Here is a 27664-nt window from a genome sequence, read left to right on the forward strand (position 1 = left end):
AAAAATGAACATTAAATTAAATAATCAAAACATACAAAAGTAGTAACAGTTTAGGATGGCAGCAAATTTTAAACAAAAAGGTCAAAAGTCAAATATCGAGAGTGTTGATCATATAAATGCAAAGTACCTTATATCAAAACCAAAATAATGTAAACTAAGATGATAAAGCATCAATACCTTCTATACAGATAGGATTTCCAACATTTGAGACTATTTCATAGACATTTAGATTTTTAAAAATCAGTTTTAAAAATAGTCTTATAAATTTAAAACCTAATATGTAAGGGATCATAACTCATTTTCTGATTATATTTATGAGCATTGGATAAATAAAAATATGCTCTTTATATCACCAAGGTAACAAGTAGCTATATTGCAAACAAGGCATAAGTTCAACCTAAAAAGAGAAAACAAGGCAAAGAGGAGTCTGTGTGTGTGTGTGTGGTTTAAATTAAAAGAAAACCAGGGAGTAGAAAATAGTATAAAAGTTTCAGCAAAGAGAAGAGAAGCCAGTCATAATGGTTAATACTGGAGGAAATAATACTGAGAAGAAAGTAGAAGAGTTCTCTAGATTTCAGAATTGAAATTATATTTTGGTGGTAAAATATTTGGAATTTCCTGTTTAAAGAAATATTAATAAATCTGTATTCTTGCAATCTGAATTTATCTGAGATAGGTTATTAAATATCTTCCCAGCATTTGTTATATCTAGTATAAAAATATTTGAATAAAATTAAAGGTATTTTAAATTGAGCCTAATGAGATAAATTAGCAAAGAAGTTGCCAAATACATAAATATTTTTTCCTTCATAAGTCAAGTATACTAACAAGTGACAATAAATAAAACACCCAATTTGCCCTTTGTGTTCAAAACCAAACACTACACTTCAGTGCAGATTGTTTTTACTACATTCAAATAGGTTAAGATTAAGATTAGGTCTTTAAAGATAGGCAGACCTTTCATATACAAAGGATACTCTCTTAAAACTACATTAAAAACAAGTTCAGAAAATAAATGTACCTCAAAATATAAATACTTATTTATGCATCCTTAAATATTTAAATTTAATGAGTACTTTCACTTATTTTATTTTCAAAAGAATATTTTGTCAGTAAAATCAACAGAAAAATGGACAGTATGTAATAATAATCAAATTTTTAGAACTATATAGACCATATTACTTCATAAGCTACAGATTTTGTTATTATCCTTATCAGTATGCTGCATTCATATCTTTTATTTTAGTCATCATCTGTTTTTTTTTTTCTTTTTGCTTGCTTTCTTGTTTATTTCTTTCTTGCCTTAGGCATAATTAGTCTCATTGTTTTAAAGGCATCATATTGATAGCAATGAAAGAATGTCCCATGGACTTGTTGATATAATACTGTCCATTTTCAGGACATGTAAGAACATTTGAAATATTTTCATATTAGCATTCTAAAATGAAATTCTTTGAAATTATTTTTAAAACCACATTCACATAGATGCATTCATATAAATGTTTTTCAATTCCATTCTGACTTAATTTTAATTATTTTAAACCTTAATATTCAATAATAAATATTTTATAATATTTATTATAAAATAAGAACTAAACTGAAATTTAACTTCTAGATTATTTCAGAAAGTATTAGAAATTAAAGTCTGACTCTAAATTTTAAATATATTAGAAATTTATACCTATATTAAGTATTAAAATATTTAAATCTAGTTCATAAGAAGGAAATAAGCATATGTAAAATTACCAGTACATGAACTCCTTGTTAAGCTATTCTACAATGTCTGCTTAACATAAAATATTGGTGCTTTTATTTATTACATTTTATAACTATTATATAAATGTATATATACATCTTGATAAACACACTCATCTTGATGGATGTACACATCAATACATACAGATATATACAATTATTTGGATATATATGTATACATACACATATATGCACATCTTTATACATTTAGATGCACAGATTACAAGCATAAAAATGTGAATTTGATCCTTATTTATTTATTTGTTTATTTATTTATTTATTTTTCATAAGTCTTATTTTCCCAGAATTTTTCAGTATGTTTCTTAAGCAGAAACACTTGTGGTCCTGAGGAACAGATTTGGAAACATGCCTGCTGTACTTATGCAAATCTATAAAAGCTCCAATTTTTATCACTGGGTAAACTATTTTTCACCCTATAATATTATTTCTAGATATTATTTCTAGAATACCTAGTCATAAAATATTATTTCTAATGTTCTAGACTAGCAATTTCCCACTGAAAGAAAATAATTATACATAGTTTGAAAAAATGTTACTAATTACACAACGGTGAAGGGATATTATGAACAACGTCACTTGTCAGAGACATCAACAAGCATCTGCCTGAATTTGAGGTGCCCAGTCTTTACAGAGTACTTAATTACTTTGTAATTAACATTTACCCTTTCAAAAGTAGGCATAGGTGTTGAAATTAAGCCAACTTAAATCTCTCTCTCTCTCTCATACACACATACACACACGCACACACACACATTTAAATATTTTTAGAACACCATGAAGTCACACAGAGTTAGACTACTATTTTTCAATAGTTCTTCCTTCACCATAGACCTGATAGATAATAATTTATCTAGATGAAGAATAGAAACATATTTCTATACACCCTCTTCAGAAACAACCATGTATAAAGCAAGCTAAATTTAAAACCAGACTAGGTATATTGAAATCTAAATAGATGAACTCTAAAATCAAAACAATCATTTGATTTCTATAAAGCATAACTGTTCTCTGTAAATCCATGGAAAAAGCAGATTTGGGCTTCTTACACCTTCAAACATAGGTCTTGTTGAAATTAAGTTAATTTGAAAATCACACACACATACACACACACAGATACTTGTATCTAATTATGCTTAGGACATTGGCTAATGTAATACAATATATACTTGCATCTTTTTATGCTTAGAATACTGTATAATGTAATAGCTCTTACTTTAAGAATTGATGAATTACATATTTCACAAAGTTCTGTCTATATTATGGATATTCAATGAACAGTCAATACATTATAATTATTTAACAAACATTTACGGAAATACCTACTGGTTAATCCTGAAAGTACCTTTGCTAATATATGTATGAACATAATTGAAAATATATCACTAAAATTGATTCTCTCCATTTAAAAGTTTTGGCTCCAACCAAATTATTACAGAGATAAATTGAACTCAGTAAATCATAGTTATGGCTGTAGATTGCATTAAAAATGATGGATTATTAAACAATCATGACTAGTATGTATTTAAATATCCTATTTAGTGAGAGAAAACTTCTAGCATTTATACTGTTTGTGTTATAATTTATATCTTCCAATATCTCCTAGTCTTTAACATTTTATTTGTGAAAGCTTAAAACTAAAAATCAAAGCAAAATGAAGTCACTGAAGAGGAAAATGATAAAAGAATTGCTTCCTAGACATGAAAAAAAAATGTAAATGACTATGAAAACGTATAAACCAGGACAGGACAGTTACTGATAGTAGAAACAAATATTTAACTTTGAACTTCCTGCCAACTCAGTTAAAATAGGAAATATAAGGGGATTATATCATTCTTATTATTTAGAAAGAGGAAGAATATCATTTTATGCAGAGAGAGAAATTGGTATAAGTAAATTCAATGAGGACTTTTTTGTTCTGTAACCTAATATATGGTTATGTTCAACATAAGGTTTTATAGTGATGTCATGCTCTTTTTAATATTTCTCTTATGTTTATATTTTATTGATGTGCAGTTTGAATTATGAAAATGTAAAAACTAATTCCAATCAGTAAACTTCCTTATAGTTTTGGTTATAAATTTATAATCAATCACCTTAATTCTTTAGATAGCAAATGTTTTAATTTTTTTAAAGGTTGAGGGCAAATTCATCTCCAATCTACAACTATATGTAGCTATACAGCCTTGTCAACATCTTTTTCATTCTCTCTGGAATCCATGCTCTGTGTGTCACTAGCTGCTCATACACATGGCAGCCAGACTCTACTCAATAATCCAGATAGTCACCAAATTTTGTCTTCTTGTCTTTGAATATACTCCCTGCATTTTATAATCACCCACATTACCTTTCTAACTTTCCAAAGTTTGAGGAACTAAAAGAAAGAAAATAAATATATCTAGAGTTCTTTGAAGTGGGTATAAGTAGGTGTCTTAGATTCTAGATGTCCCAATGAAAGACTTGGATGCAAATGGGAGCAACCTGAGGAGGTAGCTGTATAATCAGGTGTTATCAACAGAGAAATGCAAGCAGCAGTGATCATTTTTGTAATTTGCAGCTAGCAGTGACAGAACTTGTGACATCCAGTCCTCAGTAGAGCTGGACCTAGTAATTTTCAGTTTCCATTAAAGCAGCCACTGTGGTGTCTTGGTTAGATATGATTTCTGTCTGTAGAGCTCCAAATTCTGACTTTCTGTGCTCATGGAGTTGCTCTTAGTCAGTTTGGTATTCATAACAAAGTGACCTATCTCGAAAATACATTGAGAGGCCTATATAGAACAGACATTGATTTCTCACACTTCTGGTGTTAATTCCCAAACCAGAATAGTTAGCTTATGGCAAGAGCCATCCTCTAGGTCTTAGACTGTTGACTTCTGATGTTATTGTCCCATGGCAAACAGAAGGCCAGCTAGTTATTTAGCGTCTTCTGAGAAAGGCATTAATTTCATTCATAAGAGTTCTACTCTTATTACCTAGTGGCCTCCTGAAAGCACCTTCCCCAAATATCATTATATTGAGGATTGGAATTCAAAATATAAATTTTGGAGGAACACAAATATTCAGTCCATTAATATTCCACCTGAATCTCCCCAAATTCATGTCTTTCTAATATGCAAGAGGCATTCATTCTACTCCAAAAGCCACAAAAGTGGCAATTTTAAAACCTTGAAAATGTTTCATCATGGAAGAGTGTCGTTTTGTTTTTACTGAAATAAATGATTTGTCTGGGCATGAATTTGACCTCTCTGTAGCACTGATCAAGCTCAAACTACCATCTTTGTACTTACAGAATATCTTAATCACCATCACCATATTCACATAGCATTGTTTTTTTAACAATTCTTTTTGGTTATATACACCAGGATGTACCCTGACATAATCACAGAAGCATGCTCTAATTCACTCCTCCCAACTCCCCCTCCCCTCCCTCTTCTCCACCAATCCTGTTACAGTTTACTTTTTTTTAATTAGTATCTTGTGGATACACCCAGTAACAGAATTCACCACCATATCCATGTATGCACATATGAAAGTTTATTTTTGATAAGGAACTAATTTCAATACAATTTGTCCATGTTCATGGAATTCACTGACCTTACTATGTTTCTATCATCTTTGTTAGAAGAGTGGTGGCTTTTTTAAAGACTCAAGTACAGCACCAGCAAAGTGGTAACACATGAGTTTTCCAGGAGGGTTTGAATGGTATGAATAAACACCATATATGTAATGCTTCTCCAACAAAGAGATTCACTTTTCAGGAATCAAGGACTGAATGCAACAGTAGAAGCACTACTAATCCTAGTCACTCTCTAGTTAAATGTTGGCTTTCTATCTCTGTGACCTCATACTTGGGTTACTACAGATCTGAGGCTCAAAAGGAAGAATGTTTCCATTAATAAACAATAATGATTCCATTGACTGAAAATTAATGCTACCACCAAGCCACAATGGACTTCCCAAGCTTCTGAATCAACAGGCAAAGAAAAATGCTGGACAGAGTTTTTGATCCCAAATACCAGGAAAAAATTCTTACTGCTTTTCAATGGAAGACAAGAAGGAAAATTTGTAATACTGAAGATCCTTTGGGTATCTCTTGATATTATCATTCCCTCTGATTAAGTAAAGGAAAACTATGATGATCCAGTAAGTTAGGACTATTAATAATCTAGTCCCTCAGGAATAAAGGTCTGAGTCACCTAAGCAGGTAAAGAATCAAGACCTGTTGAGGTGTTTGATGAAGACAGTTGGGGATACAGTATGGAGAATGGAAGAAGGAAATCATAAATGCTAACTATCACCCCCTGACCAGTTATATAAGTGAGGACTATAATTATCATGTGTACTGACTTATTTTGTAATGAATGTGTATATATGTGTATCATGTGTTTATAAAATCTTTTCCTTTTTCTTTTATTCTTTAGTCATTTAGCATAAGATGTGTTGGTTTAATAAAATAGAAATTTAATTATTATTAATTTTATCCATCACAATATACTACTCTTTGTGTTTCCTTCAAATTCATATATTAAAAATCTAACCCCCATATGATTGTATTGGGAAAGGACACCTCTAAGAGATAATTAGGTAATAAAAATTGGACCATTATGAATTGGATTAGTGCCCTTACAAATAAAGAATCCAGAAAATTCTCCAGTTATTGTACTGAATGAGTGGATGAGAGCCCTTACCTGAACCCAGTCATGCTGGCACCTGATCAATAACTGTGAGAAATAAATTTATTTTGTATGGAGGGCATCCAGTCTATTGTACTTTGTTAAAACAAATCACAGTGATGAAGATAAGAATACAATTTAAGTTATAGGATAGAAAACAGAGGAGAAAACATCACTTAAAGGCTTCTGGTGTAGGGGTTAGTACATTTTTTATTACACATAGAATAGTTTTGTCATATTAGAAAAATTAAGACCTTGCTATTATCTTCATTTGGAGACTGATTATGCTATAAGAGCCAAAGTTAATAAGGAGTTGGACTTAATGATGATTAGTTTTGTCAACCCGACTGAGCAATAAGGCACCCAATTTAGACAAATATTTTTTTTCTGGATGTTTCTGTGAAGAAGGTATCTTTGCATAAGCTTTAACATTTAAACTTATAGAGTGAATGAAACAATGCTTTCTCTAAGGTGGGCCTCCTCTAAGCAGTGTGGGGCCTGAAAAGAGCAAAATGCTGATCCTACCCTGAATAAGGGGGGATTCCTCCTCTTTTATGATTGCCTGTTATCTATCATTTTTTTTCACCTTGGTTTCAGATTTGAACTGAAACCCTGGATTTTCTTTGGTCTTGATCCTGCTAGCATTTTGACTGGCACTAGAACATTGTATGTCCTGGATCTCAGGCATTTCGGCAGCAACTATACTATCAGCTTTTCTGTTTTCCAGAAAACTCTCATGAAGTCTCAACTTTCATAATTGCATAAAGCAATTCCTTACAATAAATTTATTTGCATAGGTATATACATTCTATTGTTTATGTTTCTCTCTAGAATCTTGATTAATATAGTGTCTCATATTAATATATTTATCCATAGCATTATATTTTCATAATGACATCCTTTTATCTTGTCAAATTATTTTGGATATAGAATCTAATTATTGTCTTTGAGATTCAGCTTCAAAATCATTCAGTATAATATTCAGCATGGTTCTATTTACATTAGGAGATAGGAGGTAAAGGCTCAGGACATGGGAATTAACTTTGAAATGTTCATTCTCTGTATATAGTTTACTGTCTGATGCTGACTCTTCTAGTTATTTCATGATTTTCTCTTTTGTACCTGATATTATGAGAATGAGAAATATTAGATTATAGCCACATACATAGATACCTAGGTACATAGTAAGCTATAAGTACTGACACTCAGTCTTTAAGTATTTTCCAAATAGTATAGGAATGTAACATAATTAACTGTTGATATGCCATGTTTTTTTTTTTTTTTTTTAAACAGGGACCTCTAAGGTTTTCAATGACAGGGTCCTTGGCTAACTTAGGATCTCTGTGCTCAGGGATCCTGCATGAAACATTATTCCTCCTGGTCTTCACAAAGTTATTGACTTCAGTTTACATAGCTCTCTATTTAAAATGTCCCTTACTTAGATTTCTCTTTTTCCCTTCAATCTAAATTAGCACACTACTCATCATATTATTCTCTTCCCATTGCCCTACTTTATGTTTTCCTTTATAACATGTTATGAATTAGGCATCTATTGTGTCTTCCTTTGCTCATATTTATCTTAGTTACCCCATTAAAAATTTGGCTACCTTTTGGAAGAGATGCTGTTTGTTCACTTGGGATTTCTGTAAGTACACCACTCAAAATAGTAGCATTCCTAACTAATAATCATCATAACAACTGTCAATTACTTATTGAGTGAATGAATTGACTTCTAGTCTAAATATTCATAAAATATTCTTTAAATAATTTTGGAATCAATGCTAAAAATCAACATAAATCCTTTCCCCCTTAGAAATGTACCTTTCCTCTATTTTGTGATATCTCGATAACTTATAATTTGCCTATGATTTTACAAAAAGAGAATGTATCCATTGTCTTATTAATAGGAATTCAATTTTATGATTTTGACATTTAGTAACCTGAGAAATAGAGACAGTTTCCTAAAAATATCCCGTTTTCCTAGAAGGAAATCACTTAAATAATAATGACCTAAGGCAAGTAGGCTTTTCTAGAGGATTTTCAGTGTAAGTTGGACATAGAGCCAGCTCAGCAAGCAATTACTTGTTACCACATCCTTCTACCAGGTCACTTAATAAAGTACTGAATCACACCACCTGATTGGTTTTCATTTTGATGTTCTTATAGCACATTAGTTTGATAAACTTAACTCTGATTTCCCCTACCTATTCAACAGCCAGTTTTTAAAAGAGAGTTGGTAATTTCAAGTTTTTAATCACTCTTGCAATCCAGAGAATAATTCTTTAATGAATAACATGTCCCTGCAGTCACCCAGACCACTCTCATCACTGCAAGTTAATGGTGAGTGAACTCAGGAAGAGACATACATACTCTTCAAAAACAAATGTCTATAGACAGCAGGCATGCTGGGTGAAGAGCCTACATTTTCCAGATGTATTAGATAACTACAAGTGCACTTTTTCTAAGGTACCTTATTTAGGCAAACTGATATACTTTTAAATGTTATTTTAAAACTATGCTTAAGAATTAATTGTATGAAATTTGTACATAAATGTAATTGCAAGACTTATATGTTTACATTTTGTTTGGTGAAAATTTGGGAGCTATTTATACATCGTTCCAATTGTTATTTATCCAAGAAATTAAGTCTTTGAGAGATGTAGTACTTCACATTCCTGTGATATGAAATTATAATCCCAAATGTTATTTTAAAATAGTTCACGGTATATTAATTTGATACTTCCTTAATGAGGTTTTGTTATTTCTATGTAAATTGTATGTGTGTGAACACCTAAAATACCTAGAATCTCATAAACCACCTTTCCTAAGTTTGTAAGAATTTTAAAAATAAATAAATCAAAGAAAATATCTCTGGAGTGTTTTTTAAACTTTGAGTAAATTTATTTGATATTTATCCATTCATTCAAAGTATTATCTATAAGTAAACTAGCAAAATTTAAGGCAAATGTTTAAGAGAATCTCAGAGACATTTTTATTATAATTACAGTAAAATAACCTCATTTGATAACTCAACAAGTATATAGTTCTAATTGTGGAATATTTAAAGTCTCTGCTTAGTCACTGGAATTTAGGCTTTGAAATAAAGTTGCAAAAGTTGGAAATAGTGTCCTGAGCATGTGCATTATGTTATTTTCTTACATTTCAGAAAGATCAATCTTAATATAACTCTGTGAATGCTTGCAGCTGCATACTTTTGAAAGATCACATAAATGTACATTTGAATGTGTAATCATTCTCGCATATGCCAGTATTTTACTTGAAGTCTCAACTAAAAAGGATCATGACTCGGTGATCATATATAGCATCAGAGAAAAATCATGTACATCTACTAGGAACCATGTCAAACACAGAATAGGAATGGATTGAAAGTAAATGGGACTGGGCACTTCTTTCAATGAATGCCCTCATCAGGTCAACTAGGTCCCCTGGGTCCTTCAGGGGATAACTCCATTTCTAAAATAATAATTACCCCTGCTTTACCCCTAACATGGTGCTTCTAACTTAAAATTTGACTTTATGTCTGTATTAAATAAACAATAGAAAAAAAACCTAAAATTTAAGGCATTGAGTTGTCTCAAAATAACTAAAAGTATGAGAAATAATAAAAAAATAAAAGTACTTATGTATACACAAATTTTTAAGTATATTCTTGTGTATAATCTTCAACTTTTAAGTTAAACTAATTTATTAGATAATGGAGAATGGATTTGGGGAATATAGTCCATTTTTGTTAAATAAAAACTATAATCATCCTATATTTCCTTCTGCCTGAATGAGCTACAACAATTTTAAAACAATAGTGGATATTATCAGAAGAGATCACTTATAGTGAATTTCCATAAAGGCAGCTTAACACTTCAATATTAAATTCTATGTATAATGTTTTCATTTATTAAAATTTTATTGCTTTATACCTGGGAGAATTTTATGAGTAAATCTAATATCACTTATATGTTACTGATTCTTGGTCTTATTTGGACAGTTAAAAGGCTTCTTCTATGGAGTTTCTCAAACTATAAGACTCTTCAATGAGTTTCATGCAATTTAGCTCATTTCCCCGAATACCATTGGCTTTACAGGAAAAATATGTTTAAACTCAGCAGTATGTTATTTGGTATTTTGATCTCCTAATGTTGATATTTTTGATCTCTTATACTCTTTACTCTGCTCACAAAAATGAAGTGTACTATAAATCCCTGCTATTCCTTGCGGAGGATTGAGAGCTTATCTGATAGGTACCCTGTGTACTGATATTTTGCAACAGCCTACCAGTGAAAGAATGCAAGGACTTAAAATACGATGATAATAGGTAGTTTTTTGGAAAAGGTATGTAAACTGAACTTGATAATGGAAATTAGTTTAGTCAGAAAAACTGGGAATGTGCAATTTAAAGAGAATTTTTCTTTATTTTCTTTTGTTTTAGGATAAAAGGTAAATAATAAATAGACAAAAGGTAAAAATTAATAGATTATTAGATTATTGCTAATAGCCTGTATATATATATATATATATTAGTTCCTAAATATTTTCCAAGTTAAACTTCCTATAATATGTAATTGGAAAAATATAATAAAATCTAATATATTTGTTATATCATTTTTTTTTCATACAATTCTGTTACCACTGTACGTGTTAAAATTGAAGGAACTCCTCCAGAGGAGACAGATAGGGAGTTAAAAGTTATATAAATGTATATATTGTTTATGTTACTATTTTATTATTTGTATAATATGCAATTTTATAATTTGTCATAACTTACAGCTGGTTATTACAAATTTAAGGGAATAAAAGAATAAAATGCATTTATTTGGATGTTTAATAAGCCAAAAGATATATAAGTAGTCTTCCTGCTATAATCATCTCAGTTAGTATATGTTACCAAATACTTATAAGTTAAATAAAATACCACAGTCCAGAAACAAAACATTTTACATAGTATCAAAATTTCAAGTTTAATCTAAACATGTTGACACTCATAAATATAAGATACATATTATCATTTTCAATAAAAATACATGTTTTCAAGAAAAATAATTTTAAAAAATACTCAAGGAAATGCAGATGATCAATATTTATATATTGATATAATATATTTACAATATAGTGAAATATATACAATATTTCACTAAGTATTCCGAGTAAATGCTTTATTTTATAGTCTGCAAATTCATACAAAAAATTAATATCATATTGTATTTAAATAACTAAATTACCTTTTTATTCTTTCATATATATGTGCATGTAAACAATAATAACAAATATTTAAAGCATATGTCAATATAGCATAGGTGTTTTCTTTCAAAAATCTGTTCCATTTAAAAAAAGCAATCATTTTATAATTAATATTTGTGTTGCTTTTTCACTTAAACACTGTGGTCATCTTGTAAAATCTACAAGGTCATGATGAAAAACACAACAGATTTATAGTGTGAATAGATATAACCTTTTACAGACAGCCTTAAATATTTTACTTTTGATAATATTGTTTATTTTACATTAGTGTTAGTAGATTATAAGTGATAAAAAATGACCTGCTACCAAAGGCACCAAAAATGTAAATAAAATTGTTTCCAAAAATAATGGAACAATATTTCATTGTAATGAAGTTAAATTATTCATTTAAAAATATTCCTGTTAGTGTGATACTGACTGCCTCCCCACCCAGAATGGATGCATGAAGAACCATTGGTTGTCATATAAATTTCCACTTTTACAAGGTTTGTTCCAAATCTTAGTTTTGATTTCTTATTATTTGGGTCATGTTAAGAAAAATTTAAGAATACAAATACTGGAATATAACATATGCAGAATAGTAGACACAGTTAAATATATAAATATATATAAAGACAAACACTAAGTTTTACCTTTTTTGTGATTTTACCTATCATTATACATGGTCCAATAATAAAATGAATAATTTTAATGAGCATTTTCTATTATATCATTGTACTTTCAACTATTCAAAGTGATATTATTTATCCCTACCAATTGAAAAATGTAAATTGTGGTATATACTACATTTTTTTCTTATCTTCTTAAATGTTAAATATAATTCAGCATTATTTGTTAATAAATAAATATTTATCATTAAACATCCATATATATTGCAGTAATTGCTCTTTAGGGCATTGAAATTTGGGAAGAACAAGTCTTATTCTTGACTAGTCTTTAATTTCATTTTTTAAAAAAGTAGTTTAAGCTCATGATATTCAATTTGATACATTTACATATATATTGAATTTTTCAAATGATATTGTTAGTTATTTTATATATGTTAGGAATCCCTTTTATTTTTTACCCTATTATTATTGTTTAATATATTTTATTTTCATTTAGTTATATCAGTTATCAATATATTGGCATGTCATTGTCTATTGTCTGTTGTATTCTTTAATTACATCCCTTAGTTTTCTATTTTCTTTATGCTTTTTCAGAAATCTTTTACATTTATTACTTATATCACAAATCTGACTTTTTGGAACACATTATTGCTTTTATGGATTAATATTTATTTTATCACAATAATACTTAACTTCATTTTCCATTAGTGTTTTTTTTGTTTGTTTTTGTTTTGGTATTGGAGATTGATTGAACCTTGGGGTTTTGGGTCATTGAGTTACACCCTAGAAAGTTGCTCTGAGCCTCCCTAAGTTTTTGAGGTTGGCCTAGAATTCAAGATCATCCTACCTAAACCTCCACTGTCACTGGGATTTGAGGTGTATGCCACTATGCCAATCTCTTTTCTTCTTTCAGATGCTGTTTGTTTTTACTTTCTCTTATTTTCATAACTTAGTTGATGATATATATGCTTTTAAGAGAAGAAAATAATTTCAAACTATCTTTTATAAACTTAAGCAGATCTCATAAAAAAGAATATATTTTTAAGCTTCATTATTACTATATTTTCTACCTTTTTTCACGCTGTACATTTTTATGGGCTTTGCTTTATATTTGCTGCTTACATTATATAAATTAATCTGCATGTGCAAAAACCTAAAAGAAAATAATTGCTTAGTTTAGAATGTTTAGAATTTAATATTCTTGCCATTTCCATGGCCCTTTTTAAAATCTACTTAGAGGATCTTAATTTCATAGGCTGAGTGTTAATACATTTTCCAAACACATAGTGCACTGTTACTGTTAGAGCAATAGGAAGATGCTGATATTCTCAGCCAGTGAAAATAATCATGGAACATTTCCCATGCCCTCGTAAGCTCTAATTGGCCCCCGTTCTCATGCCAGGTTCATATGATGAGCTGTTCCTTGCTGTAGCCACATATTTTAAGAGGGTAATGTCTTTCAGGTCATGTAAAACCCATGTTCTTTAAAAGAAACATGGTAAAATTTTATACTTTCATTGTAGTAAAACAAATATAGAAATGTGAAAATTCTTGCTTATACCATTTTGCTTCCATTAGTATATTTTAATTGTCTATAGTTACAACAGGAATAAAACTAGTATAATTTTCTTGGAAATGACATAAATAAATAAATAAATAAATAAGCAAGCAGCTGCCTATTAAGTAGTTTCCAAAAAGTAGTAATGTTTTTGAAATGAAATTTTTACCATATATGCTCATATTCTATTAAAATTTTAAAATTGATAAGTTAATCCATATTGATTAGCATCATCAAATGCTATAGAATAAGATCCCATCTATACTTCTGTAAAAATATCCTAACAGACATATCTAGCTTTAATGCTGATATAACTCCATTTACCTCTCAGTTGGTGCTTAATTATGGCAAGTACAATACAACTACACAATTCCAAAGGTATAATTATTCTCTATGACCTTATTATATTTGATACCTTTTATCAAGCTAAGTAAACACATGCACATAAGCATAAGTAGGTTGTGGATAGATGAATGCACACAATTTTATTACAGCATATTTAAAAATGCCTGATTACAAACTTTTTATGAAGCAATAAGCTTTGACTACTTTGTTGCTCATCATAACACATCTGATTAATTTGTATTTCTTAGTATACTTCTCCTATAGTAAGAGGTATTTTGTTCTTCTTCAAAACAACAGAGTGAAATATCTTAAAAAACAGTGGAATAAATCTGACACAACTTTCCTAGGTACATATACGAATATACCACAGTTAATCTCAACATTATGTACATCCACAGGAATGGGATTCTAATTAGCATAAGACATACTCCATGTTTGTATAAATATGTCAAAATAGACTCTACTGTCATACATAACTAAAAAAGAACAAATCAAAAGGAAAAATAAACTTTCCTACAAAATATATTTATCTATTGTAGGTATTCACTGTTTCTTTTTTAGTGATAAGTGAATTTGAATAACTTCTGCTACATCTTCTGATGTGACATATATTGCTATTGTCAGCCTGTTCACTGTGCCCCCCCATCCCCCCTAAAGTTCTCATGAACACTAATATACGAACTTGAAAGAAAATAGTTTCAAATTCTGGAAACTCCAATATTAATTTATAAAAAAAGAAATCTAATTATAGATTTTAAAGTTATTGTGGATTTTTGATATCTTTTCCAAAATTACAAAATAAATGTAAAATATTAAAATAATAATTTGTCCTGAGGATAGAATATAATGTCTATGTTATATTCTGTTACATTTTGTGGCATGATTCTGATATTATACTCTGTAATTGCATTTTGCTGTTATGGTAGTATCAGCCCATTTTACTCAATTTTATATAATATTTAAATTAAAAAATGAGTAGTTTCTAATTAATGAGACCAGACCAAGATTAATTTTATGTTGTAGTCATACCAACAGAAGACACAAAAGTGACATTATTTTATGAGAAATAGAAATTAATATAATAACAAGCACACAGAAATAAGTAAATATTCACATACAATATAAATTAGAAGTCCTAATTATTTTTTAAATGATTTCCTAATAGTTTTTCTAAAATTTTGACTTAAATTTCTGCTGTTATTTAGCATTAACTCAACGCTCTTTTGCATTAAATTTAATTTTAAATATTATCAGATATATTCATAAAAAATAAACATACTTCCCATGAAATAATAATCTCTGGGTATTTTTTGTCTCATGTTATTTTTGCTTTTATGTTTTATCCAGAGTTTTAGTTCACTTATATTTATGTAATTAATTTTATATTTGGATTTAAATATGTCCAAAAAATTTCCATTTCTTTCATCATTTCTATATTATATTTCCATTTGTTAAAATGTTTTTTGGATTATTTTCTCATTGCACTCTCCCGCTTCCTTTTAATTATATTTACACACCCTGTTACAACTTTGTATTTTGGCTAGGGACTGCAGCATTCATTATTAGCTTACAATATTTTAATATAAATTGTTACTTGAAGTACATGCCACACAATGCAAGGGTTTTAAATATTAAATATATTTAACCTTCTTCAAACATATGTTAGTATTTTTATGTTGTTCTCTATATATTTTAAACTACCCAAGACATTGATATTATCATGTTGTAGAGCCAATATTTCCATTAACCCACATAATGAACTCTCATTGTGATTATTTCCTAGCTACATCTCCAAATTCCCAAGTATAGTCTTTTACCATCTTTATGATAATCTCCATACAGCATCTAATTTTGGGGAGGGAAGTCGTACCACGGAATGAACTCAGGGCACTTGACCACTGAGTCACATCCCCAGTCCTATTTTGTATTTTATGTAGAGACAGGGTCTCACTGAGTTGCTTAACACCCTGCTTTTGCTGAGGCTGGCTTTGAACTTGCAGTCCTCCTGTCTCAGTGTCCCAAGCCACTGGGATTACAGGCATGCACCACCATACCTGGCTAGCATGTAATTTAAAATTTATTTGTATTGTATATATTTAAGGTGTATATAAGGATTGTTATTATTTTAACTGAAGCATAAAACACAAAAATATATATATTAATGGGTTATTAAGTGAGGTTTTGATAAATGTATACATATTGTAATGTTTAAATAAATTTATACATATTTATCTATTCCCTTATATATTTATGGTGAAAATTCTTTCTTCTAGTTTTTTGAAATGTACAGTATGTTACTGTTGCCTACAGTAACCAACTGTGCAATGGCACACCTGAACTTCTCAATTCTATGTAACTGTAATTCAGTACATATTGATCAATGTTTTCTCATTCTTCCTCTCCTATGCTCCCTACCTCTGGTAAGTACTATTGTACTCTAAACTTCTATGGGATCATTTTTTTTTAGATTCCTCAGAACAGTGAGATCAAATATCCTTTTAAGAAGTTTGCTTTGATGTTTCCCATTTTTTGTAAATATCTTTTATTTATCTTTTATGCTTAAAAGATATTTTATAGTGCAGGTGGCAAAGATTTTATCCCATTCTGTGGCTCTCTCTTCACATTCTTGATAGTTTAGAAGCTTTTTAGTTATATACCACCCCATTTGTTGATTCTTGATTTCAGTTATTGCATTTTAGGATTCTTGTTTAGAAAGTCGGTTCCTAAGCCAACATGATGTAGATTAGGGCCTACTTTTTGTCTATTAGGTGTGGGGGTCTCTGGTTGACTAACTTGGTCCTTGATCCACTTTGAGTTGAATTTTGTGTAGGGTGAGAGACAGAGGTTTAATTTTGTTTTGCTACATATGGATTTCCAGTTTTCCTAGCATTACTTGTCTCCAGGATATATAAAGAACATAGAAAACATAACACCAAAAAACATAACTCAATAAATAAATGGGCAAAGGAACAGAACAGACACTTCACAGAAGAATTAAAATCTATCAGCAAATATATGAAAAAAATGTTCAACATTTCTAGTGGTTAGAGAAATGAAAAATTAAACTACACTGGGAGTTTATCTCACTCTAGTCAGAATGACAATTATCAAGAATACAAGTAACAATAAATGTTGCTGAAGATGTGGGGGGAAAGGTACACTCATAAATTGCTGGTGGGACTTCAGATTGATGGATGCAACCACTCTGGGAAAGCAGTATGGAGATTTTTCAAAAAATGTGGAATAGAACAACCATTTGACCCAGTTATTCCATTCCTTGGCATATACCCAAAGGACTTAAAATCAGCATACTATAGTGATGATGTCACATCAATGTTTATACAGTTCAATTCACAATAGCTTACCTATGGAATCAGACTAGGTACCCTTCAACAGATGAATATATAAAGAAAATATGGTACATATACACAGTAGAATATTACTCAACTATGAAGAGAAAATAAATTATGGTATTTTTCAGTAAATGGATGGAGTTGAAGAATATCATGCTAAGAGAAATAAGCCAATCCTCAAAAAAAAAAAAAAAAGGATGAATGTTCTTTTTGAAATGTGAATGTTAACTCATAATAAGTGGTGGGGGTGGTAAGAATAGAAATTCTTTGGATTAGACAAAGGAGAATGAATGGAAGGAAGGGAAAATGGGAATAGGAAAGAGAGTAGAATGAATCAGCCAGTACGTTCCTGTGTTCCTATGTTCATATATGACCAATGTAATTCCACGTCATATACCAGAAGAATAGGAAGTTGTCTTACATGCATGTATAACATGTCAAAGTACATTATACTGTCATGTATAACTAAAAATAATAAATAAAGAATGAAAATAAATAAAATAATATTTTATAGTGAGAGACCAATAATTTATTTAAATTAATGAACGAACTATACATAATTGTAAGTGTCTTAATAGCTATTTAACAATGTATGCCATTAGTGATCACATATATAGGCACATACCTCCTACATATACATTTTTATTTGTCTGTCTGTCTGGAAGTATGTCTGTCTCTTTGATGTTACTAGTCCTATAATACCTTTGACCTATCATTCACTGATTCCTATATTTTCTAAAAGATATAAAGGTACAAAATATTTAGCAAAAAATCTTAGACAAGTGAAATACCAAATATTTTTCATAATTTATGTTGCAACTTGAAAAATTCATTCCAGATACTAATTATAAGATTCCCTTATATATAAATTTTCATGTGTTGAAGCTCATGTAAACTGATTATATTCTGAGGAGGTAAATATTGAACATATCAAACATTAAACATTTAAGGTCATTACTTTACTACTATATAAATTTCATTTTATTTACCAATTAATAGATTTATTTCTATTAACAGTATACTGCTCTATTAAGTTTGTATTTGAGGGACTGCTGAAATCAAGGAGTGATGATAGGAATCATACTTAACTCTCACTCTTATGCCTGGACTTGGGTCTATTGAAGCCTAAACAAACCAAACAGGAAAGAGGGTTGACAGAAACATGTGTGAAAGGCAATATTAAAGAAAAGGCTATGGGGAAAGAACTGTTTTTTTCACACTAGGAAATTGTTATGTGCCTTTTGTGAGTTTAAATAATTAAACTTCATCTAAGAAAACAAAATTAAACAGAAATTGTGACTTCCTTGAATGTAGGGTGTGTTATTATGATTGGATGGCAAATATTTAGCTATAGCACAACACATTGGTCTTTCAGATTCTGATTTAATTGTAAATGGTAGTTTCTTAAACTCATTAAGATGCAAAATTTATACAAAGGATTGCCTGCATAATTATCAAATATTTTACTATATGTTTTATTTCAGGAAGTAAAAGGTTATGTGCAGGAATTTAATTGTGATCTGGCAATAAAAAATATTCAACAGTGATTCTAATTGTACTCACATATGGGATTTTCTCCACAAGAACTAGATTTCTAAAGGTCAAGCATTTATACTACAGTGTTATAAAATAACCATCTTGTAACATGGAGAATACACAGTTTTTCATCAGAAGTAGTCCTAATTAACTTCCTAAGGGAAATGACCAAACATATTCATCTTACACATGGAATATCAATATTGATATATTTAATCTAAGAGCATTTATATACTGTAAAATATTTCAAAGCAAATAATTGCAAAAATTTGCATATCATCCACTCTGCACCCAAACAGCTACAGGTGACCTGGTCTTGGGTCCTGTTTCAGTTAGACAAGGCTAGAAAATGCCTCACATTATTTTTCAGTTTTACCAATATATGGGTTAGCATCCCATTTCTCCTTTGTATAAATATCTCACATTACTATTAGGAAATACTGAAAGGATTTTAACTTCCTCAGGGAAATCCAGTGTATTTACATAAGATGATAACATTAGTAGAACATAGGTTCTTGTAACTGCTCAAGTTTTTCTATACTTTTATATTCTTGCAATTTTCCACTGAAGTTAATAAGATGATCAAACCCAAATCTCAAAAATCATACAAATACACCAACATAACACTATCAAATCCCACAACTACATTTTAATAATATAGTAAGCAGCATGAGACCAAATAAGTTAAATATCTGGAGTCCAAAATTTCTCATGTTTTTAAAGAAAGAATTAGTACAACTTGTTAGTTGTCATATCTACAATTTATTCATTTTATTTTAAAACTTCAGAAAAATGAGCACTCTTCATATCTTTGTATAAAGCCTGGATGAGTTGGTAAAACTAAAAACAAGGCTTCTAAAAAACACACATGAAAGACGAATATCACTTGTGTAGATATATGAAAAGGCTTGAAAAATTATAAAAGTCAATTTTATTTGTATTCCATGGGTCAATATAATTATTTTCTATTCTTATTTGAAATATTTTAAATTGTAAAGGTTAAGATATCATTTATTACCTTCTTAATGCCAAGCAAATATCATGTGTAATCATAATATGATCTAAATTCCACTGAATCCATGAGTAAGACAAGGATGTTCATTAACACTAATTATGTTCCTTCATCCAATAACAGGTCACATTCCAACAAACAGCTACGTAAAACCAACTGTTTTAGTTAGCTTTTTCCGATGGTGTGATTAAAGCACCCAACCAGAACAACTCTAAAGGAGGTTTATTCAGGGCTCATGATTTCAGAGGTCATAGTCCAGAGAAGGATGGCTCTATTCCTTGGGGCTAGAGGTGAAGCTGAACATCAGTGCTGAAGAACGTGGTAGAAGGATGGGGCTTACAGGATCAATAGGATATGAAGAGTGCTCATTTTTCTGAAGTTTTAAAATAAAATAAGACATCTCAATAGTTTGAAAAGATGCAAAAATTCCTTAGGTTTTACTAAAACTTAGCACTAGTTTCTTGTTTATGAATACTTTGCATTTTGCAGGGAATTTTAAGATACAGTTTCATTCCATTTGCCCTTCAAAGTTCAGCTCAAATATTACATTCTCTGATCCCACAGGAAAAATTATTGAACATCTATCAAGACAGATTCTTGACTGAATTTTTACAAGTAGTTTCTACATCTTTTGAATTAAAAATCAGGACCCACTAACCCTTAGAAATATACATTTTTTTACAACTTATCATGATATTTTTAACATTGATAAAACTATATTATCCATGTATTTAAGATTTGTAGATATGACAACTAACAAGTTGTACTAATTCTTTCTTTAAAACTCTTTTTAAAATGTTAACAAATTCATGTAGGAAATAAATGAGTTCCTATACAGAGGGAGAGAGACAGATTGGAGGAAGTGAAAGGCAGAGCAGGAAACAATCAAGGAAAAGAGTAAAGGCAGGGAGAATACAATGGAGATGAAGCCAGGTGGAAGACATAGGTGGAGGAAAATAATTGTATGAAGAGAGAGACAATTGATGGATTAGGAGGCATCAGAAGGGAGAGACTAGGAAGAGAGGATGAGGGGCACCAAACTGCCCCCAAAATATTCTGCTTTTCCCCTCTCCCTGGGAAAATTTAGAGAGATCAGATCCTTCACATCTCTGTGTGAACACTTTAGAAGTCAGACTAAATATTTTGAATTTAAGGGAAAACACAGGATTTTTTACAACTCAGTGAGAAAAGATAGATCTTGCTGTTAATATGACCTCATGAGGCTTATACTGGATTTTATTTAAATAATAAAGAAAAATATCATATATTTAATAACAAGTCAGAAATGTGGGTCATGCCAATCATACACTATACAGTGTGGTATTGCGTGTGTGCATATGTATGTGTGTATAGTAGAACTATATGAATAGAATATGACAAATAAATATTAATGATCATACAATGTACTCTTAAGAGAGTAAATGATAAATCATTCATTGATTATGTGTGTACAAATACAAACATATATGTACATGCTAAGAGATCATACATAGAATATCAGATGATATCTCTTAGTAATAATAAGGAATAGTTCTACTAGTTCTTTCTTATATTTCATATGCATTTGTAGATTAACTTTAGATGTTTATAATTTAGGAAAGATAGTTAAGGTTTTAAAAACATATATATATATATATATATATATATATATATATATATATATATACACACACACACATATACACACACAAATACACAAATATATTATGTTTTCAAATGTAGGCAACTATCTTTAATAATGTGAGTACATTTATGCCATTTTATTTTTACTTACAGTTTTTTTGGTGTATGGAGCAATGGGATCAATTTTTAGAAAAATTACCTGAATTTGTGAACTCAAATGTGTTTCCAGCTTCAGAGAAGTTAATCTGAATAGCCATACATTTATTCCAGTGGTATCACTATTTTCATTTTTGGAATGTAATATTTTAAGATTGTCTCCAACGACTCCAAAACCTGCAGCATATTACTTTAAATATCAAATAGGAAAATACATTTTCCAGTTTTTGATGGAATCCAAATAACTTTTAGAATTTGGTTTGTTTAATAAAGTGAAATAATATTTTATTATTATATTATTAATTTACTGAAAGATAGATATGGCTTAAAAGTGACATTATTTTCTTCCTGCTTAGCCTCTGTATGATTTTTATAAACAAAATAATAAAAAGTTTTTAAGTTATTTTAAACTATCATTTCAATGTAACAATTGCTGGAAAAGAATCATTTCACTTTAAGAATAAAATCTCTAGTTATATAAATGAGAGTCTGATTTTATTATACTAAAAGCTACCTTAGTACCACATAGCCACTGTGAATCTTGTCCTTTGTTGTACAAATGATGTAATATGTATGTGATTTTATTTTATTTTTATCTAATTAATTTCAGGTCATAAAAATGACCTTGCCAATTCTGAAATAACATTTTTATTCTTAAAGTAAGAAAAAAATTGGCACTCACTGTGCTGATGCTGGCAAAATGTAAGATGAAATGCAGTTCTGAACGTGTTCAGGCAAAGTTATTAGAAGATTGTGGCTGCCAGTTTTGCTCTTTGGACTTTTGGCATATGCCATTATAATCTCAATGTTTTAAGCTGCCCTTCTTTGCCAAATTTGCATGAGTAAGGATATGTAGTCAGTAATGAAATTGCCCAAAGAACAACTCTCTTATTCGAGTGAAAGCATTTTTACATTGCCAAATGAGAAATCAGACTACAATATTATCAATCATTAGATGCAGTTTAGATACTTCCAATAAACATATTAACAAAATTATCCACTAAAGACTTTTTTCTCAGGAAATACTTGCCTATATATCCAGGAATATACTTGCAGAAGAAATACCAAGTCAAGTGAATATTTGTTGCTCCATTTTTGCAGTGTGCAGATTTACAATTCTCAGTTTGCCTTTCACAGATATTTCTTTCATATCTTTGTAGATAGCTACAGTTACAGTTGTGCAGGTAGGCCACGCAGAGGGCTTGCAAAGATGTACTATGATTTCCTGTGCAATTTTCAACATTGATAATAGAGAATCTGCCAAGGTAACCCAAAGAACAGCTACATCTGAAACATAAAAAGTTGAAATCTCAGTTAGTCATGAACTCCATTTTAATATGTTTAATAAGTTGCATATTTATTTTAAATTGATAGAAATAATTATTTAATAAAAGTGGATTTGGGATGAGCTTTCATAATATTCTGATAGAAAGTGTCCATTCTTGGCAAAGTATAATTTTGTTTACTGTGAAAAATTAAAAGTGGAAAGAACTTTGGTGCTAAATAGGTCTAGACTTAAATGCATGTTCTGCCACTTTATTTGTATTTGAGCTAGTATAATATGAACTCTATTGATGCTAAGTGACAGTATATATGTGTGTGTCTAAAATAGATCATTCAAACTCAATCTGTCACTCAATGTAATTATTCATCTAAAATATAGCAAAAGGTCAATGTCAGGTATTCTTTATATTTTTTATTAGACCATTATACTTACACATAGTAGTTGGGTCCATTTTGACAAAGTCATATGTATGTTAGATTTGACTACATTTAAGTCCCTGTTCCATCCCTTTTTTCTTCCTCCCTCACCCTTTTCTCCTTCCTATGCTCTATTGTTTTCCTCTCACTCTTTCATTTAGTTTGTGTGCTTTTTACATATATAAAAGGTTAAATTCTCTGTGGTATATTTATACATGCACAGAGTACGATTTTGATAAATTAATTCTCTAGTCCTTCCCCTTTCCTGTCCCTCTTCCTACACTCTTGATTATCTTTTCCTACTCCATATTTCTTCCCTAAATCTCTTTTTTCCCTATATTCTTGTGATATCCAATTATCTCCCACTTTTTTTCTTCATATTTTGCTCTTCCATCTATAAATGAAACACAAATTCAACCCTGGATTTTTTTTAATCTGGCTTATTTCACTTAGTGTGATTCTCCATATGATTATTTTTAAAGGCGGTATTATTTTGGATTTTAAAATATCTCTACCCTTGAAGACAATTCATGGATTCATTATTATATTTTATTAAATACGGATTTTAAGGTATGCTTAAATTGGCTTTACTATAATAGCATGCATACAAATTAATTTTGCAGTGATTTTAATTTCTCCAAAATATTTTGTTAGTGTTTTTAATGTAATTTTCTCTAATTGAATATTATGGTAAAATTATTGAAGTGGCACCCCCGCCCCTGCTTTCTCCACTTGTTAGAGTCTGTAAACAAGTCTGGATGGCGCCTGGCAAAATGCCAGAGGGAGCGGTTTGTGAAGTAATGCCAGCGAGCCATTAAGTGTGGAGATTCCTTATTGGTTGACTGATGTATCTAGTTTATGCTAATTAAGATAAGCTGTGTGGAATGTATAAATATTGCTCTGGTCCTACAATAAATGGCTCCTACTCCTGCTGTATCAACGTACACAAGTTGTTCGTCACCCCCCGCCCCCCTGGTTATTTTGCCCAGCCAGCCAGACTGCGGCATCCACTGAAAAGTCTTAACTGGGCCTCTCCAGAAACCTTCACCCAGACTGATTTTAGGACTGTCAGCAAAAGAGTTCAATGTAGATAAATTTCCTATGTTCATGTCACCCTGTTTACGTGGCCACTAGCTGAGAAGATACCAGCACTCCAGGTGCTGGACACCCCCTTACTAGTTTTTCACAAACATATCTAGTATAGTACTTTGAAGAAATGTGCAAACAAGGCCTCTGACCTTGAGCTGGGCTTCACAGAGATGTCTACACTTTTAAGATAAGAGAAGTTACCAACTGGGCTCTGTGGTAACAGCTGGCAGGGGGAGAATAGAAAAGGGAGAAGAAGCTCTCCCCTTCTCAGGTGTTGTCCTTGAAGGGTTAACATACCCAGAACAGTGAAAGAAAAATCTACTTTTATGTTAACTTTTGCAGACTGTGAACTTCTGAGCCCCTCCCCTTACATTCTGGGTATAAAACTCTGAAACTACCTGAACTCGGGGTTCAGGGGATTAATTGATTACAGCAAAAGCTGTGCCCTCTGAACCTGACTGCAGCCAAATAAAACTGTTTCCTGCTATCTTCAGTGCCTCATTTGTCCCTACAACACTATGAACAAAGTACTAATCTTTTTCTTGAGATAGGCAAGGATTGGATCTTTTTCTTTATTTCTCTCTCTCTCTCTCTCTCTCTCTCTCTCTCTCTCTCTCTCTCACACACACACACACACACACAACTTTTCAGTACTACATTTATGTATTCAACCATTATACATTGAACACATTTTTTGCATCCTCTGTCTTGGTAATACCTTAAATGATATAGATTATAAGATGAAATTATATAGATAATGATATAGATTCTAATATAATTACACATTTTAGAATATGCTAATGTGCATCTTTTTAAAAAAATATGCATATATAAATTGAAAAAGAAAGTAGTAAGATAAAAAGAAAAACCCTAAACCATTGTGATAATCTTAAGTCCAAAGTAACATTGTGAATTTTAAGCATCCTTTATCAAATATTCAGAGAGCACTTAAGATAATCATATAGACATGTCAATGAGTGGAGATGAACAATGTCAAATCACTTTGCTTGTTATTAGTAATGGAAATTAACCTAATGAACCTAAGTCATTACACTTAGAATAAATCTATATGATGGTGTTTGGAGCTAACCAAAATGTTAAAGGTCAATTATTTCAAGTCTTTCTTCTTGTAGTTTGAAAAAACTTAGCCATTTAATGCAAGTTTCCAAAGATCACTGAAACTGCTAATGATTGTAGTACAGTAGTAGTTGCTTTGATGTATTCAAAGCCCTGGCCTTGAAAAGAGAAACTTGATTCTAATTTCTTTACAATTTATTTGGTAAATAAGTTTCTGAGTGATCTATTTTTCTCATTTGCAGAATTTTCAATTGTACTTTCATTTCACAGAAGAGGAGTGAATGTATATATTCCTGGACAAGCATCCTTTTTGCTTCCTTTCTCAAATGTCCTTATGAGGGAGTTGCCAAAAGTAAAGATAGAACAGGCACCCCTGGCTCACACCTGTAATATCAGTGGCTCAGGAGGCTGAAGCAGGAGAATAGTGAGTTCAAAGCCACCAAAAAGGAGATGCTAAGCAACTCAGTGAGACCCCGTCTCTAAATAAAATACAAAACAGGGCTGGGGATGTGGCTCAGTGGTTAAGTGCCTCTGAGTTCAATTGAAAGAAAGAAAGAAAGAAAGAAAGAAAGAAAGAAAGAAAGAAAGAAAGAAAGAAAGAAAGAAAGAAAGAAAGAAAGAAAGAAGGAAAGAAAGAAAAGAAAAGAGGGAGGGAGGGAGGGAGATTTATTTCCTTTAACATCCCTTCCAATGTAGGTCTGTTGTGTTAGCCTCCTCTTACCCTGTCTCATTTGCCCTTTGACCATGTTATCATGCAATAAGACCCTCACCAGATGTGAGTTTCAATCTTATACTTCCCAGCCTCCAGAACTATCAGCCAAATAAACTTATATTGTTAATAATTTGTCCAGTCTGTGGCATTCTATGATAGAAGCAGAAAGCAGATAATTGACTAAATTCCTCCTACATTTATCTCCATTAACATATCAGTGAGACAAAAATAACAGGTGAGAATTTAACAAGTTGATTCTACATTTTACATGGAAAGCTAAATTTAATCAGTAAATTTAAGGAGAATATTTTTGAAAATTGTCATATGGAGGTACTAGACTAATTAGATACTACAACTGAAAACACAGAATAATTAAAGTAGATGTTCTTTGTTATCTATCAGTTGCTAATACTTACACATCTAAAACCTACACTACCTGAAGAATATTCAAATCATTTCTGAACATTTTGGATGAGTCTCAAAAATGTACTTACAAGAAATTTGGGTACACAAACACAAATTAGTTGATCCCATTTCTGCTTTAAAAATGTGATTTTGTTACAGTGGATTGGAGGCTGGGTGAGTAATAGTAAAATCAATAAAATGTTACAATGCAAGAAATAGTGCAATAGTTCAGAAAGAAATGATTATGGTAAGAAGCATGGAACTTTGTGTACATGATGAAAAGTCATCTCAGGATTCATTTTAAAAATAGGATCTACAGTTTTTACTAATGGATTAATTTTGTGGAAGAGAGGCACATTTGTAAGTTCTTCATTTAAGACCATGCAGTTAGGGACAGTGACAATCTTTAGTAAGAAGGAAATTTAGCAGAAGAAATATTGCTTAGAAACAAGAAATTTATGGTTGCTCATAACAAATTTGGGAAATCACATACACACATAACTTAAAGGTCAGTTGGGTATATATGCAAGTACTGCACCAGGAAAATAGGCCCAAAATACAGATGAAAATTTAGGATCAAACAGATGGTAATTGGCTTAATTCTTGTATTTCAATAATGCAATGTTTATTAATTTTCATTATTTAAATTTAAGATATTCAAGAGAATGCTTTCTTCTCATGTACTTAGTTTTAATTTGATGATTTATAACCAAAAACCTATTTCCAATTTTTTAATTTTTAAAATTTTGTTTTTAACAAAGTAGTCAAATTTGGGAAATCTTCAATGAAT

General features: G+C 30.5%; 1 protein-coding gene across 1 annotated transcript in view; it reads right to left on the reverse strand.

The window, feature by feature from the left end:
• Eys (eyes shut homolog) overlaps window positions 1-27664 on the reverse strand; it is a 1592434-nt gene that overhangs the window by 1409719 nt on the left and 155051 nt on the right. Inside the window, 2 exon segments of the mRNA XM_046432606.1 lie at window positions 21934-22067; window positions 22921-23177. Coding sequence (XP_046288562.1) covers window positions 21934-22067; window positions 22921-23177 — 391 coding nt within the window.

The sequence above is a fragment of the Marmota monax genome, unplaced genomic scaffold (genome assembly GCF_021218885.2).
Source record: "Marmota monax isolate L192 unplaced genomic scaffold, Marmota_monax_Labrador192_F-V1.1 WCK01_AAM20220418_F8-fsc00116, whole genome shotgun sequence".
NCBI classification, from domain to species: Eukaryota; Metazoa; Chordata; class Mammalia; order Rodentia; family Sciuridae; genus Marmota; species Marmota monax.